Genomic DNA, 16,217 nt, shown 5'->3' with positions numbered 1-16,217 from the left:
GCTTTAAAGGAACAGGGAAGGGAGAACAAAGAAAGAGCTTAAACTACAAACATGTCACAATAATTGACACAATAAACAGACAAACAATTTTAATAAATGTATATTTTGTCTATGGCGGATATTTTTTTTTTTATCTACAAATCAAAAAAAAAGGGGGGTATGTGGTGTTCTTTTCTGATTACAATTTCCTATTTGTTGCCTATAATAATACATAATTTTCCATGTCTAGAAAAAAAAAGTGCATTTTATTTTCTGTTTGCATTTCCTTTTTCAGTGTTGTAGGTACGAAGCAAAGATGTACAGCAGATAAGATTTATGGTCTGTCCAAATCTGATGTCATAATTTGAATATATATATATAAAAAAAAAAAGTGAACACTACTTTTTCTGAAATCATATAAACATATTTAATTAAAACAGTACAGAAAAAAAAGGCTAAAAATACTCATTCCCATCGTATAAATATACCTGTTTTTGTAGGTTTGTAAGCTTACTCCTGCTAAATATAATGCCAACCATGTGCTCCTTCAGGTCAGCATCAGATGTCGCCTAAAAAAAGACATGAGAGAACTTATGTATTTAATTTTCTATATACACATCTCTCTCATCCAAAGCAGCAACATCCACCTTATGTTAGTTAGAACACAGCAGCAATGTACCTTTTCATCTCCTTCAGGTGAAGACAGCAGAGCTTTTTCCTCTTGCTCTGGTGTAGGTTCTGCATCTCCAGAGATCAGCTTACCAAATACCTGTATAAATAAGTGAACATTTTACCTACACAAAATTATAAAAAAAAAAAAAACACACTCACTGCAACTTTCTATTAAAACACATGCGACAAATATTCTACCAATACACTCCCAGAAGGTAGATTACTGGCAGGTTACTGAGGACCTGTTAAGTACCTATTCCTACATCTTTTTTTGTACTTTTTTTTTTAACTCAATTTTTATTAAAAGTTATTTAAAAAATGGGGGAACAGGGGATACATAAAACAAAAAAAGCGTGTTAGGGGAAAAGGGTGTTACAACAATGGGAGGTAAGCAGGCTACATACACACGCGCAATAATGACAAATATGAATTTGCAAGACAAAATCATCAAATTCAGAGAGCAACTGAGTGAATGGGAGAGTGGGTAACTGGATAACCCCATTTGTTCTCTATAGTCTATCACCCATAAAGAACAAATGTGCTCATAAGACGACTATTATAGATGGTCTAAAAAGAACACAAATGTCCTTCTATAAATCACAATATAAAAAACTTCTTCCAAACAACAGCTAATCTGAAGTGATGAATTTATATTTATCTATAGAACAAACCTGTGACGTTATTAGCCTGAACACACGTAGTGTCTCTGCTTCGCAGTTCCTTTGTTGAGCCACACTGGCGGAAATCTGTCCACCTATTTTAATGGATTCGCCATCTTTCCAGCCGAGCACCTTTACTTGTCGCACTCTCAGTGTATTCTCTGGACCTTTCATCTCGATCTTTATTATATGATTATCCCCTCCAGGAAACTCACTGGTTACCCATCCAATGTGTCTGGTATCCAGGTCAGCCTTGTAAGGATAAAACGCACATTACTATCATAGTTCTACTATAGTTCAACTATAGAGCAACAAGAATTTAGGATTTTTTTTTTTTTTTTTTTTGAGAGGTCATCAAGTACAATACGTGAATATTGCAAATAATTAAAAACATACAGACCGTGAAATGCTCTTCAGACATAATGCAAACAGGATGTAGTTTAAATCTTGGCTGTCAGGATGCAGACGCTCAGAATGCCAGTGCCGGAATCCCGACACCAGTTAGAATCCCAGCGCCAGCATCCCAACGTTAAGTAGGGGGTTAGGGCTTAGGGTTAGGCACTAGGGGGAGGATTAGGGTAAACATAAGGTGATAGGTCAGTACAGAAACAAAGAAAGAATTAAGGGAAGCGCTTAGGGTTTCTAAAACAGTTATATCCCCCAAAAATTAGCAATTAAATGTAACAATAATTTATTTTATAATGCTTAGTATTGGTAGTCTAAAAATAAGAATACATAAAAAAATAAGAATTATAAACATTTGCAGTAATACATGTCAGCTGACAAAGGTAGAAAACTCCTCGAGTATTGCAGAAAAAAAGTCAGATTTATTATGAGCACAAATAGGTTGCATAAAAAAGGCAACTTAGTTGTTACTCTATTTGTGTTATTGAAACAAGCCTTTATATTATAATATAACTTGATATAGTCATTTAATCATGAAACTTCAGTGAGAATGTCCCATTAGTTACAGTGCACTGTTAAAAAATGTGTGTAAAAATAGATCTCACCACTAGTATGATCTCTATACTCGGTCTGTGTCCAGGTAGATCCTATGCCACTAGGAAAGATAGTTGATTCAGGGATCCTCTGAATCACAGGACTGTTATATGATCTTTGAGTACTAGCAGTCGGTGGTGTTTGTCCAGCAACATGGAGTTCCTCCAGCACAGGGGTTCCTTGCAACAGGTTGCTGGACATACACCACTGACTGCTCGCTATTGATGTAAGTCCCACATGCGGCTACTGCTGTCCGGATCATCCGTCCGACACTGCCCTAACCTGCACAGCTCAGGTGTATACCTGACAAAAATATCTGGTCATACATAAGAAGACTCCTAGTACTCAAAGATCCTATAACAGTCCTATGATTCAGAGGATCCCTAACACAAATATAGCAGCAGCTAAGTTGCCTTTTTTATGCAACCTATTTGTGCTCATAATACATCTGACTTTTTCCTGCAATACTCAAGGAGTTTTCTAACTTTGTCAGCTGACATGTATTATTGCAAATGTTTATAATTCTTATTTTTTTTATGTATTCTTATTTTTAGATTACTAATACTGAGAATTATAAAACAAATTATTGTTACATTTAATTATTCTTTTTGGATATAACGGTTTTAGAAACCCTAAGCGTTTCCTTTGATTCTTTCTTTAAGTACTTTCCTATACGGTAAGCCCACATCTCTCCTAAGGGATAGCTGCTGTGGGTCTTTTGACCACACATAGCTGGATACTAGTAGAGTCTAGTGCTGTGCACTTAGTACACAGCTGTTTTAGAGTATACATATTTTATTAGGTGATAGGTCGCGGACATATCATCTACTTCGACAAGTGTACACCCACTATATCGGCCCTTGCACGCTACCGTGGGGTCATTCATCGCATAGACAGATCTGGAGTACAATCTGTCAATGTGATGAATGACCCCAGGCAGGTGAATGGAGCTGGCGGCCGACATATCGGGCACCAGGTCGTGTAATGTGTACCGGCCGCCCGATATGTTGGATGCCACATCGCTGGGTACACACATCGATAAAGCACTGGGGAGGAGGAATAGGTTTAGGCTCTGGGGGAGGGGAAGCTTAGGTTTAGGAAACTTGCCACCAGGTGTCGGTATCCTAACCCTGTTGGGATTCTGACCGCCAGGATCCTGGGTGCCGGCTAACCCGTACCAAACTCATGTAAACAGTCAATCTATTTTGAAAGGTTACAAATGCAATTATTCAATAAAACAATTGTGCTTGTGTGTGACATGGTATCCTATAACATAACATCCAAGGGGTTTCCCCAGCGAAGTAATTCAAGAAACAGTGAATTTATACTAAGCGTGTAGTCACAAAATAATACAGGCTTTTGGCCATTGCTTGTATTGAAATAAACAATTCTTTAATGACAAACCATACAGCCATACAAAAACACATTGTAGCAACATGCTTTACCTGTTTAATTCTACATAGGTCTTCCACAGTCTTCCCACATAAAAATGTCATTGACGTGACTTTGTTCTGAAAAAGCAAACCAAGTTGTCATGTTGTATACAGTGAATATAAACAGACAGTAAAATATTTTTATGTATACTGCAAAGTTGAGAATATTTAAAATAAGGTTACATAATAAATATGAATAAATGACAATAATAATAATATAACTAAGATATTATATTTATTTAGAGGATGCACATTATGGCAACCAAAGATTTTAGCCATAAATTAAGTGGTGCCTGGGAAACCATATTTATGTGCATGAAACATGTGTGATCAGGGGTCAAATAGTTTTCTGCAAGCCGAAGAAAACCATTGATTAGCTGCACACCAAAACTGTATTTGGTATACTCTATCATTAGTGTGCAGTAATAAAAGGAGAATAAATCTGCACAAACTCACACAAGAGGATTATTTCTACAGGATTCACAGAAATAGAATACAAATTTCAAGTTTCTGATGAAATCTCCTGTCTGTGCAAGACGGGATTTGGTTCTTATCCGATACAGATGTGTCCTCATACACTATTGCCGCAATCACGCAAAGCAGCCCTTCTCGGCCTCGTGCGACTCAGCTTGTGCAGACTGCACTGATTACTCGGATATGACACTTGTATATCTGTGTGCGACTGAGTCTGAATCTGTATACAAAGAGCTACCGTGCAGTGGCTGCAGCTCTTTCTTCACTCTAAGTTTCGATATACAGAATCAGACTCAGTCACACACAAACATACAAGTGTCCAATATCAAATTAATAAGTGCAGTCTTATAAAGCAGTTTTGTCGCATCAATTTGAGTGAAAAATACACAAAAAAAGGTGCTACACTGCTTGGTGCAGCTCACTCACGCCAGGCGCCGCATGGCGTTTTGAGGCTACTTGTATGAGGACACATCTGTAAATCCTTTTCTCCGATTCCATGGAGGACACTGGGTAGAGCTGTGCTGGAGGAGTTGGGCAATAAGTTAAATTCAGACAGCACAGGCTCCTCCTCCCCTATCCAAGGCAGTCAGTTTACACTAGCAAAGTCCAAAGGACAGAGAGGAAGAGGAGAACCAGGCACACACACTGAAAGGACGATTAGCTGTGAGGAGTGTAAGCGAGGGTATCCAATGTCCCCCAAAAGCGAGGAGTGTAAGCGAGGGTATCCAATGTCCCCCATGGAATTGGAGAAAACGGTTTATCATATAAAAACCAAAATCCCATTTTCCCTTTCATCTATGGGGGACACTGGGGACATCACAAAGCTGTCAACTAATTTGCTCTACGAAGGAGCCTTTGCCCGAAACTAGCGTCCCTAGAGGCAAAGGTGTAAAAATGGTAGAACTTGATAAAGGGGTCCACCAAGTACCCCCTGGTAGCCCTGCAAAGCACTTCCGCCAAAGCTCTAAACCAAGTGCCGAAGATGTCCCAACCGACCAGGTCGATTAGGCAGACAACCAATTCTGGATCAGGTATGTTCTCCTAAGTAGAAGCTTGACAGAATACTGCCTTAATCCAATGGACTATTGTCTTCTTGGAAGCAGGACAACCCAGTTTAACAATGGTATAGAGCATAAAAAGAGCCCGTACTACGAAAATCCTTGGACCTACATAAATACGGAGATGACCTAAAGGACTAAAGATCTCCCTGGTCCTCAACAGGAAGAGAGGGGACCACCATTTCCTGTTTAATTTGAAACTGGGAGACCACTTTTGGAAGAAAGTCCAAGTGGTCCACAGGATAGCCGTGTCATTGTGAATACTCAATTCCGAAACCTTCAGAGTCGAAGGGATGGCCAGGAGGAAAACAGTTTTCCACGTAAGTCATTTGAGGTCCATCGATTACAAAGGCTCATAGGGAGTATGAAGGGCCCCGGAGCAACAGAAACAAGTTCCAAGGGGCAACCGGCTAGACTAAGGGGGTTGGATGCAATCAGTCTTTGGAAATAAACCTGAACCTTTAAGAGAAGACAGATAGAGGTCCATAAACAACCCTGCCTGCAGGAAAGATAGAAACCTGGAAAGATGGAATACCAGACACTCCAGTTTCCAGAGAACACACCAGGAGAAGGCGGCTCTTCACATATGGTGATACGCCTTAGCAGAAACAGGTTTCCTGACACAAAGCATCATACGCATAACAACATCAGAGAAATTCCTGGCCTTCAGGAGGGCTGTCTCAACAGCCACCCCATCAAAAAGGTGAGGAAGATCCTGGTGCAGGAATGGACCTTTAGAGAGAAGGTACGGCCTGAGAATAAGGCGCCAAGAGGGAGCAACAAACATCCGCATGAGGTCCGCATACCAAGCCCTGCATGGCCAATCCGAAGCGACCAGGATGGTCATTCCTCCTTCTTGCTTTAGGAGGACCCAAGCAGTAGGGACACCGAAGAAGTGAGATATGAGAGGAAAAAACATCTATGGACAGCACAAGGTCCTGTATATCACCCTGATCACTAAAATGTTGATGGGAAGCTGGGATGCAGCACCGTTCATCATCCCTGGAAGGCTGAGGTAAGAGTGACTGCTCCCTAGCCCCTGAGGCTGTCGAAAGCAGAGTCTAATCCTGAATCAGAAATTGACATTCCTTGCCCAAGTGAGAGGTCTGCAGGCACCACAGTAGGGAGTGACACGACTCCAGAGAACGTCAGGAACTAGGACCGAATCTGAGTGTGTGACCTATTCGAAATGGAAAGGAGCTCCGACTGCAAAGTCCTGGAGTGGAACTGTACAAACTCCACTGTGTCGAAGATGAAGACCAGATTACCTAGAACTGAAGTTCTAAGCCGAGTCACATGCACACGTTAGCTGGCTGTACTTTGGAAACTATGATTGACCACTAATAACATTCCGCTATAAGACAAAATCTTGTTCACTACAGAAGTTATGTTTGTCGTATCGAGTTTATAGTAAGGATCCTAACTGCTGTCGGGTAGCCAAATCATATGCACACATTAGCCGGTTGTACGTTAAGGACTGTGGTTAGCTGCAGTCACTGCCTCTCAGTAATATCATACTATCAGCTGGACTCCTGTGCATTGTATCAACATAACATGGATCCTAACTGCTGTCGGTTAGCCAAGACATATGTACACATTAGCCAGCTGCACGCTAGAGATTGTTACTGAAGAACCTCCATTGTGAGACAAAAGGTGCTCCTGAAGAATCTCCGGAGACTAAGCCAGGAGGAGTAAGTCCCCAGATATGGGAGAATGCGCACTCCCTTGTTCTTGCGTAAAGCTGCCATCACGGCGATAATCTTTGTGAATACTCTTGGAGCCGTTGAAAGCCCAAAAGGTAAGGCTCGAAACTGATAATGGTCTGCCCCAACCACAAACTTGCGGAATCTCTGATGGTACCCCCCAGATAAGGACATTTAAGTATGCATCCTGAACATCCAGGGAGGCCAAAAAGTCCTCTGGTTCCACAGTCAGAAGGATGGAGCAAAGTGACTCCATCCAAAACTTGGGAACCCTGAAGTATGGGTTGAGGGACTTGAGGTTGAGGATAAGGGAAAAATAGCTGTCCAGCTTTTGATCTAAGAAGAGATTGATGTAAAATCTGATGCCCTGCAGAGCAGGAGGGACTAGGACAATCACATGAGCAGCCAAAAGAGACTGAATTGATGTCCTCTGCTTTTTCTGAATCTGAGGGAAGGCCTTTCTTAAAAGGTTTAGCCCTCTGGAGACTACGCCCTTTACCCACAAGTCTAAAGTAGTGCCTAGCCAGATGTCTGAGAAAAGCAGAAGACAGCCGTTCATGCCGGAAAATCCTGGGTGGGGACCTGCTACGTCATGCGGCAGGCTTGCTGCCTGTATGTAGACTTAAGAGTCGGATGACAGGCGACCCAGGATTGCCGGCAGCAGCGCTTGGAAGAGTGTGGAAGAGGAACTCTGAGATCTGGAGTAGGACTGCACCTTCACCTTTCCTTGCAGACAAAAAGGCCTGAAAGGAGGTACTTGGATATTCGGGAGCCGTGGAATCAGGAAGGCTGTCTTAGATGCTGCTACTATAGCCACTAGCCTATCTAGCTCTGAGTCAAATAAGACCTCACCCTGATAAGGGAGAGCTTCTAGTGTCTTCTTGGAATCTGAGTCCGGGCTACAGCATAGTAGCCAAAAGGGCACTTCCAGCGGCCACCGCAGAAACAGATATCTTAGAGACGAGAAGGCCCAAATCAATAGCTGCCTCGTCCAGATACATACTGGGGTTCCCAAATGAGGTCCACCCTGGATAGAAATTTAAACCTGTCAGTGCCTTTATGGAGTCCTCCTTCAAGGGAGTCCATCCAGTGCCCAAGGCCTTGGCAACCAAAGCGGACACAAGGGCTGGACGAATGGCAGCGCCTGCATTAGCATAGATAGAAAATTGGAGCATTTTCTAAAATCTATCATTGGGATCTTTAAGGGAGGCTGTGTTCAGAATAGGTGAAATTGACGCTTACACACCGCCCGCTCAGAGAAGAAAATAAAAGTAGTTAAAATAAAATAAGCTGTTTAGCAGCAACCTCCATGTGTTTTGCCCTCTTCAGGGCACCAAACTGAAATGACCTATCGGTGCTCAGGTATAGGGAAGCCTGTGCTTCTGGGAGGAAAAATTAATTACTCGGTGCTCAGGATCTGCTTCTCCACTCTATACCCACGGTCATAATCCCAGTGTCCCCCCATAGCTGAAGGGAGAAAAATGTACCCAGCACCTTGGGCACTAAGAAAAAGCTGACTGCCCTGGGCAGGGGGCATGATATAGGGGAGAAGGAACCTGTGCTGTCTGAATTTAACTCTTAGTGCCCAGACTCCTCCAGCGCCCGCTATACCCAGTGTCCCCAATGGATGAGAAATATTGGTTTTGTGATAGTTCCTATTTGATTTAACAACGTTCTTAAAGTGTTCTCTACGCAATAATATAAATAAAAAGCAATTAGTGTAATAGTTATAAATACCCCTAAATCGCGGGAGTTGTCTACATGGACCGATACATAGCGTGCATTTATGCCTTTCACACAATTTATTGTGATGCTCTTTGTTTTATTCTTATCTTCATCTCCTGACTCCCAGAATGTTTCAGTAGATCCATCTGTTAGGCTTCCAATCATTGCTGGTCTGCTGGAAGTCTTAATGTCCACAATGCTGGTCATATCCTTTAGGGCAGTCACCAAACACAGTTCCTATGAAAAAACAGAAGTCACATTCAGGATTACCTACGTTACCCGAGAGAACCTTAGATTTAACAATCAACTTTGCCGCACTGTTGTGGAATGGTAAAATAATTCAGACTTTTTTTTTCTTTTCATTTTAGAAATGCTCTGTAAAACGTACTATCAGCACACCTTAATTGCTGCATATTCTAATAGGAGTGTGTAAGTCACATTTCTCAGTTAAACCAAATTTAAGGAACTAAACAGTGCCTCCCAGTGGCCACATTCACACACACTTTGTTGAAATGGAATCACCAAATGTTTACTTCTTTTACTTAACACAACAATCTAACTGGTGAACACTAATTATGATCCAAAACAATCAATTTCCTCTTTTGTTTTTACATTTTGAGGTACTCCCTTTAATAATTCATCATATGAGCTACATTAAATCACTGTTCTAGTTAAAAACAAAACAAAAACCAACTTCCTAATTGACATCTAGAGTGAGCCGATTACTTTTGTTACAGGATCTGTAATATAAATGACAGGGATACTTTTTCATGCTGAATTTCTTATGCTGCAATTTAGAAATGTAACCCAACCCTAAAATGTTCTTTGACAGCTGAACGAGTGCCACTTAGTGAGGGATAATTAGTGAAAAAAATTAAATATTTAATTTTGCTAACAACATAACATAAAAACCTACCTGGCTCATTGCTTCAAAGCCAGACTGTATACTGATATTGAAACTCTCCTCACTATCTCCATCATCGGACTTGGAAAGTATGTTGTTTATGTGATGGAATACATTACTCTGGTGAAGAAACTGGTGGTCAGACTGCTTGAACTTAAGACTCCAGCACCTGAGATAACATAAAAGCAAACACATTCTTTGGTTATTATTCAATATCTCCAATCATTATCCCTACAGATATCTACATGTAAGACCAGTGGTGGATTATGCCTAGGGGCTGCGAGGCTGAAGCTTCCCCAGTAAAATCCGCCACCTCAGTGTATTCCATGACTGCACTGGCTACACTGTGACTGGCAATGGCTTCCCACTGGAAGCGCTACCTGCCAGTCACAAACAACAAGCAGTCTCAGGGGGAGGAGACACCTCCCCCTGGGACTACAAGTCCCAGGCTGTTATTAGCAGAGAGCGGCTTCCAGTAGGAAGCAACTTCTCTGCCTTTCCGCCAGCCCTAAAAGGCTCTTATGCGGCGGGTCCCAGCGCCTGTCAGATCAATTACACAGACGCTGGAGCCGGTGAGTTAGTGTTTTATTTCCTATGCACAGTCTCGTTTTTGGCAGCGGCAGCCCGCTTCATTTCCTGGCCATGGACCCAAAATTTTGAGGTTTTCTTCCCCGAGCCACTTAGTTATCACTTTTGCCTTATGGAAAGGTGCTCCTTCATGCTAGAATAGGCAATGTTGAGTCCATGGCCAGGAAACTCCCCAGCCCCTAATCCCATTGAGAACTTGTGGTCAATCCTCAAAAGGCGGGTGGACAAACAAAAACCCACAAATTCTGACAAACTCCAAGCATTGATTAGGTAAGAATGGGCGGCCATCAGTCAGTATGTAGCCCAGAAATTAATTGACAGCATGCCAGGGCGAATTGCAGAGGTCTTGAAAAAGAAGGATCAATACTGCAAATATTGACTCTCTGCATAAACTTGATGTAATTGTCAATAAAAGCCTTTGACACTTATGAAATGCCTGTCATTTTACTTCAGTATACCATAGCAGCATCTGACAAAAAGGTCTAAAAACACTGAAGCACCAAACTTTGTGGAAACCAATACTTGTGTTATTCTCAAAAGTTTTGGCCATGGCTGTACACTTCGTTGAATCACTATTTCAAGTGGTAAAATCCTAAGAAATGGATCTCAGCCGAGCCACATAATCTAGGACCATAGTTAGGACAAGTCATTTCATCTATATTCTTTATTTTAAAAAATCTAAACTGCCTAGAATAAGTTTCCTAAATGTAGCAAACCTGATTAACGGTCCTGAAATGGCGTATTATGCTTCCTAATCTATCCTAGCCGGTCTATAAAATGTGTGCAAATAACTCCCCATTCTCTGTGACTTACATTATTGATTGAAATGCTCGAATAACTGATGTATCCCTCAAAAACCCACAGTGTTTGAATACTGCCCATCAAAATGGGCTTCCCCACGATAACTCCAGAAGGCAGATACTGCTCACAGCCTATGGAGATGCAAGCAGAATCTGACAACCGAAATAGCCAGAAAAATGCACAATGTGAGCTACATACGGCAGCGCTCGTACAACTGAATTTTGCACCACAATTACATTTAAATTAGTGAAGACAAAATGGGAGGTTTTTTTTTTCTTATTAAACTGGCTGCACTATAGTCACCTCAGCGCCATCTGTTGCAGTGAGCTGCCCCCAGGAAGGGACATCATTAAGTCAGAAATAGTTTGGAGAAGACGGTGGAATGTGTCAGGCAAGGGATGTGCTGCTTCTCCAGCAATAACTATGTCTGAAAGTGGGTGCTCACACACTCTTGTATCTTTTTCCTGAAATACACAAAAAATGACAATGATATTAAGAGCACTGTGGAAACAGAAAGGCGTTAGAGACCATTCTCACTAACACACTGTATAAACATAATGCATACTTTCACACAAACGTAGGAATCCAAAAAGGAAAATGTAACAATCACTTTCTGCAAAGTGTCTGTCACTTTGTCCATTGGGTGAATTTATCCTGGTAATGTAATGTGGCGAAAACAATGGCACCCTTGTGTGATAAAATGACACCCATTATTAGGAGTTACACATGTACATGAGAGCTGGCTATATGATAGAGTTTACAAAGACAAAAATAAGACCAGAAAACAAAGACATAATACAGGCAATAACTGGTGACAAGTACCGGGAAGCTGACAGCACATACTTGTTCTGCATTCTCTTTATTTGCCTTATTCTCCTCATCCTCCTCTTCTTCTGGTTCCATGGGAGCAGGAGTGAGAGAAGCCACAAAGTGCCACAGTATATCATGCAGAGACGTGGTCTGGATGACATTGCAGAGCAGCCAATTGAATGCCTAAAACGTACAAAAAGTCCTAGTTTATAAGTAGTAATACAATGATCTGCTATAGTATTTTAAAACACAGAAACAAGCATTCTATTCAATTTTCATACATATAGTATATATTACATGGGCAGTTATTTCATATGGGAGGTGCCACCAATAAAGTTAATTATGGACCAAAACAGCTAGAAGTAAAGGAGTTGCACTACAGAAGCTTTTCCCAACATCGGTCTCCAAGGCAGACTAACAGTCCTGGTTTTAGTGATATCCATGCTTCAGCACAGATGGTTAAAAAACAAAATAACTAAGGTAGTAATTACTGCAAGTCACCTGTGCTCAAGTACTGATATTCTTAAATCCTGGATACATACCTAGCTAACAAAAAGCAATACAAAAGATCTACTAAAGCAATTTACATCTCATTCTATAATATTTATTTTTACATATGGAGAAATATTTTTTTTACAATTTTTCATTGCAAGGAAATTAAATCAAGATAAAAATATATAAAAAGCTGAACCAATAAAAGCAGACAGACTGACATCACCTAGGATGTAGGACATACATGCATTCTACACGGCACAATCTGTAGAATTACTTACCTCCATCGCAAAGACCCGGCAGGCAGACTTCCTTAGCGCCTGTTTCATGGCAATTTCTAGACCTTCTAGATCATGGTGCTGAATAACAAATGCCAAGACAGGCCACTGAAAGTTTCTCTCTCCTTTTGACAATGAACTATGGGCAGAAATCAAGCGAGACAGCTCTGGCGATGGGTGTCTCAGCAACGAGGAACCAACTTCTGTGGCGTAACATAATAAAATGATTAATAACCCACAATGAGTCTTATAATCAAACACATTTATATTTAACCAAATATATTTAATGGATAATAAACATTTTGATAACTGCAACACAACCTACTAACATATTTTTACAATAATTAGAAGCAAAACAATATATACCAAATTCCACAATGCAATGATAAAGTCAACTGAAGAATCAGCCCAGTACACATGCATTAGATGCAATGATATTCACATATAATGTCATTATTCCTTTTATGTATGAACATGACTTCACATGAGCAGAAGATTTATTTTACCAGCATCTCCACTGTTGACTCTGCGCCTGGGAATAGCTTTCACCCGTGGCTGAAGGACAGAGTGCTGCTTGTCATACTCTGAGGCCACCACCGAGTAAGATCGTTGGAAGACTGTACGTTTAGCGGAGTCAGTGTCTGTAATTGGGCTGGTTTCTAGGCTACAAGTTAAGAAGAATGAATATTCAATGTACCGCAGTTGAATCTCTTGTTACTGTAGCAGCAAGTAATTACACACATTTTTGTAAAGTTATTTAGCACCCAGCAAATATTTGATTGTTTTTAGTAGGTTTCTTTCAAACAAGTTTACTACAGAATCCAATTCAAAATTACTTCATCGGCTATAAATCTACATTTCTACTTAGGGAGGGGCAGGGGGGCAAAATATACACACACTTAAAATGTGTTTTTGAATAGTTGATGTTTCAGCAGAATTTCTCTTTACAAACATAGTTATAACTTTGGGAAGCAATTGTATTTTTGATAATGACCATTAGAAGCAAAACAATATACTGTATGGAAATTTCAAGGCAAAAATTCTATCTAGTGAGAAAAAGTGTGGGACATCTTTAATATGGAGCGCATACACGGTCAGATTTGTCAGATCTGCCAGATGAACGATTTTACCAAAGATTTGAACGATTTTTGACTGTATTAAAATGAATGGAATCGTCCAAGTCTGACTGCAAACACATCAGATGTCAGATATCGTTATCTGACCATCGGGAACGCGCATTGTTCAAATTGTTCATCTGACAGATCTTCCTTCAGATATGAACGATTGATTTTTTAAATCGTTATCGTTCAGATCCGAAGAAAATTCTGACCGTGTGTGTGCTCCATTAGTCTCTACACATGAGGGGATCTTTCCTTTCTGTCTTTGAGGCACTAGTTACAGTATATATGAAGGTGCATCACATCTACAGATGTGTCCTCATACCTTTGGCACAAGATGCCTGGCAACTTAGATGCTCCACCACTGGTAGCAATTAGCCCCTCTCGGCGCACCAGGTCCAGGGCTAATAATTAACTATTTAAAGGTAATTCCTGTGTGGTTAGAGTCTCAACCCAGCGTCTCTAGTACACTGAGTGGTGTTTTCCTGCGTCTGCGATGCAAGTAAGATGCAAAATGAAAAATAAAATATGGTAAAACTACCTCTGTCGGAGCACCTCAGTCGCTCGCTGTATGGAAACTATGGGGCATATCCAAGGAGGTGTAAGTTTACAAAAAATGTCACAGCTGCTGTATTTTTTCCGCAGGTACCAGATTTTTGTATCCAATTAGGTGCAGTGTTTTTATTTTTTTTATTTTTTTTTTAGAGCAGGTTTAATTTTTCCGAAAATCCATATTTTAAGGAAAAGTTGGCTGTACATCCTTTGGACACCCCCTAATGACTAAGAAATTGTAATTTTCCAATTAGCTTAATTAGTCCTTATTTACTCAACTTTTGCAGCGCTGTCCTCCTCCGTGTTTTCTCCAGCGTCACAGACAGCTACCATGCACCGGCTGCTATCCCTGCACCGACTCCCCCCACACACACACACTACACTAGCCCTAACCTTGCTTCTGCTGCCCGCACACACACACTACCCCTAACACTGCTCTCCGCTGCCCGCACACACACTACACTAGCCCTAACCTTGCTTCTGCTGCCCGCACACACTATCCCCAACACTGCTCTCCGCTGCCCGCACACATACACTACACTAGCCCTAACCTTGCTTCTGCTGCCCGCACACACACACTATCCCCAACACTGCTCTCCGCTGCCCGCACACACACACACTACACTAGCCCTAACCTTGCTTCTGCTGCCCGCACACACACACTATCCCCAACACTGCTCTCCGCTGCCCGCACACACACTACACTAGCCCTAACCTTGCTTCTGCTGCCCGCACACACACACTATCCCCAACACTGCTCTCCGCTGCCCGCACACAACACTACACTAGCCCTAACCTTGCTTCTGCTGCCCGCACACACACACTACCCCTAACACTGCTCTCCGCTGCCCGCACACACACTACACTAGCCCTAACCTTGCTTCTGCTGCCCGCACACACACACTATCCCTAACACTGCTCTCCGCTGCCCGCACACACACACTACACTAGCCCTAACCTTGCTTCTGCTGCCCGCACACACACACTACCCCTAAACTGCTGTCCGCTGCCCGCACACACACTACACTAGCCCTAACCTTGCTTCCGCTGCCCGCACACACACACTACCCCTAACCCTGCTCTCCGCGCACACTACCCATACCCCTGTTCCTGCTGCCTGCACACACTTCACTGTCCCTAACCCCTGCTCTCCGCGCACACTACCCATACCCCTGTTCCTGCTGCCCGTCACACATTACCTCATACTGCTCCTGCCGCACACACACATACCCTCCCGCAGGATTTTGCCGGCAAAAAAATCCAGCGATCAATTTTTTTTAAATTAGATACTGTGGGGTATCAGTAGCGAGCATACCCATGGCAATCCAAAATTGGTTGCGAGGTCCGCGGAATACTTTGTTGGCAAATCCTTGTGGCCAATTGGAATTATCCCCTAGGTGTAGGAGGACACATCTGTAATTCATTAATCGTGTACTAATTCGCAAATAGTGTACTTAATACTGTATTTAGGAGTAGTATTTTTTGTCACAAAGGAATTGGTACAAAGTAGCAGATTAATCAAAATGATACAAGTGACTGGTGCCACGTATGGTTACGCTTAATCTGCTACTTTATACCAATTCCTTAGCATCACAAAAATACTAATTCTAAGCACAGTATTTAGTACTTAGGGACTAATTCAGATATGGACACATTGGCGATGTGTACGCAGTTGAGTTGATCGGTGATTTGCCTATGCACCTGAGTCGCACTACGCATGCATCAAGTTTCTTTACCTTGATCTCTCACACGTATTTATTCACAGTGATTGACAGGCAGGGAGCGTTTGTGAGCAGCGACTCAAAAGGAGGCATGTCGCAAATGTTTTCGGGGTGTGTCTCAACGTGCAACTGTGATGCAGTAAAAAGGACTCTGGCGTCTCAGCTCCTATGACCAAACTGTGCAACCATAGGGTTTCTTAGAAGGTTCTTGATCGACTGATCTGGGACCGATGTTGCGCCTTTGTATGCAG

General features: G+C 41.8%; 1 protein-coding gene across 11 annotated transcripts in view; it reads right to left on the bottom strand.

Moving 5' to 3' along the window:
* The window catches only part of MYCBP2 (MYC binding protein 2), a 339,358-nt gene that overhangs the window by 26,459 nt on the left and 296,682 nt on the right, over positions 1 to 16,217 (bottom strand). For 8 of the 11 annotated variants that reach the window (XM_088459230.1, XM_088459176.1, XM_088459204.1 and 5 more), the window contains 10 exons: positions 13,082 to 13,239; positions 12,579 to 12,778; positions 11,818 to 11,988; positions 11,299 to 11,459; positions 9,619 to 9,775; positions 8,715 to 8,939; positions 3,755 to 3,820; positions 1,323 to 1,562; positions 659 to 748; positions 468 to 548 (listed from right to left, as the gene is read on the bottom strand). In XM_088459230.1, the coding sequence (XP_088315356.1) occupies positions 468 to 548; positions 659 to 748; positions 1,323 to 1,562; positions 3,755 to 3,820; positions 8,715 to 8,939; positions 9,619 to 9,775; positions 11,299 to 11,459; positions 11,818 to 11,988; positions 12,579 to 12,778; positions 13,082 to 13,239 (1,549 nt within the window). The remainder of the gene's footprint in view (positions 1 to 467; positions 549 to 658; positions 749 to 1,322; positions 1,563 to 3,754; positions 3,821 to 8,714; positions 8,940 to 9,618; positions 9,776 to 11,298; positions 11,460 to 11,817; positions 11,989 to 12,578; positions 12,779 to 13,081; positions 13,240 to 16,217) is intronic. The other 3 variants (XM_088459189.1, XM_088459212.1, XM_088459236.1) reach the window with 1 other exon arrangement.

Source organism: Taudactylus pleione, unplaced genomic scaffold, assembly GCF_031769625.1.
Source record: "Taudactylus pleione unplaced genomic scaffold, aTauple2 ptg000041l, whole genome shotgun sequence".
NCBI classification, from domain to species: domain Eukaryota; kingdom Metazoa; phylum Chordata; class Amphibia; order Anura; family Myobatrachidae; genus Taudactylus; species Taudactylus pleione.
This window is presented reverse-complemented; position numbering and strand designations above follow the sequence as displayed.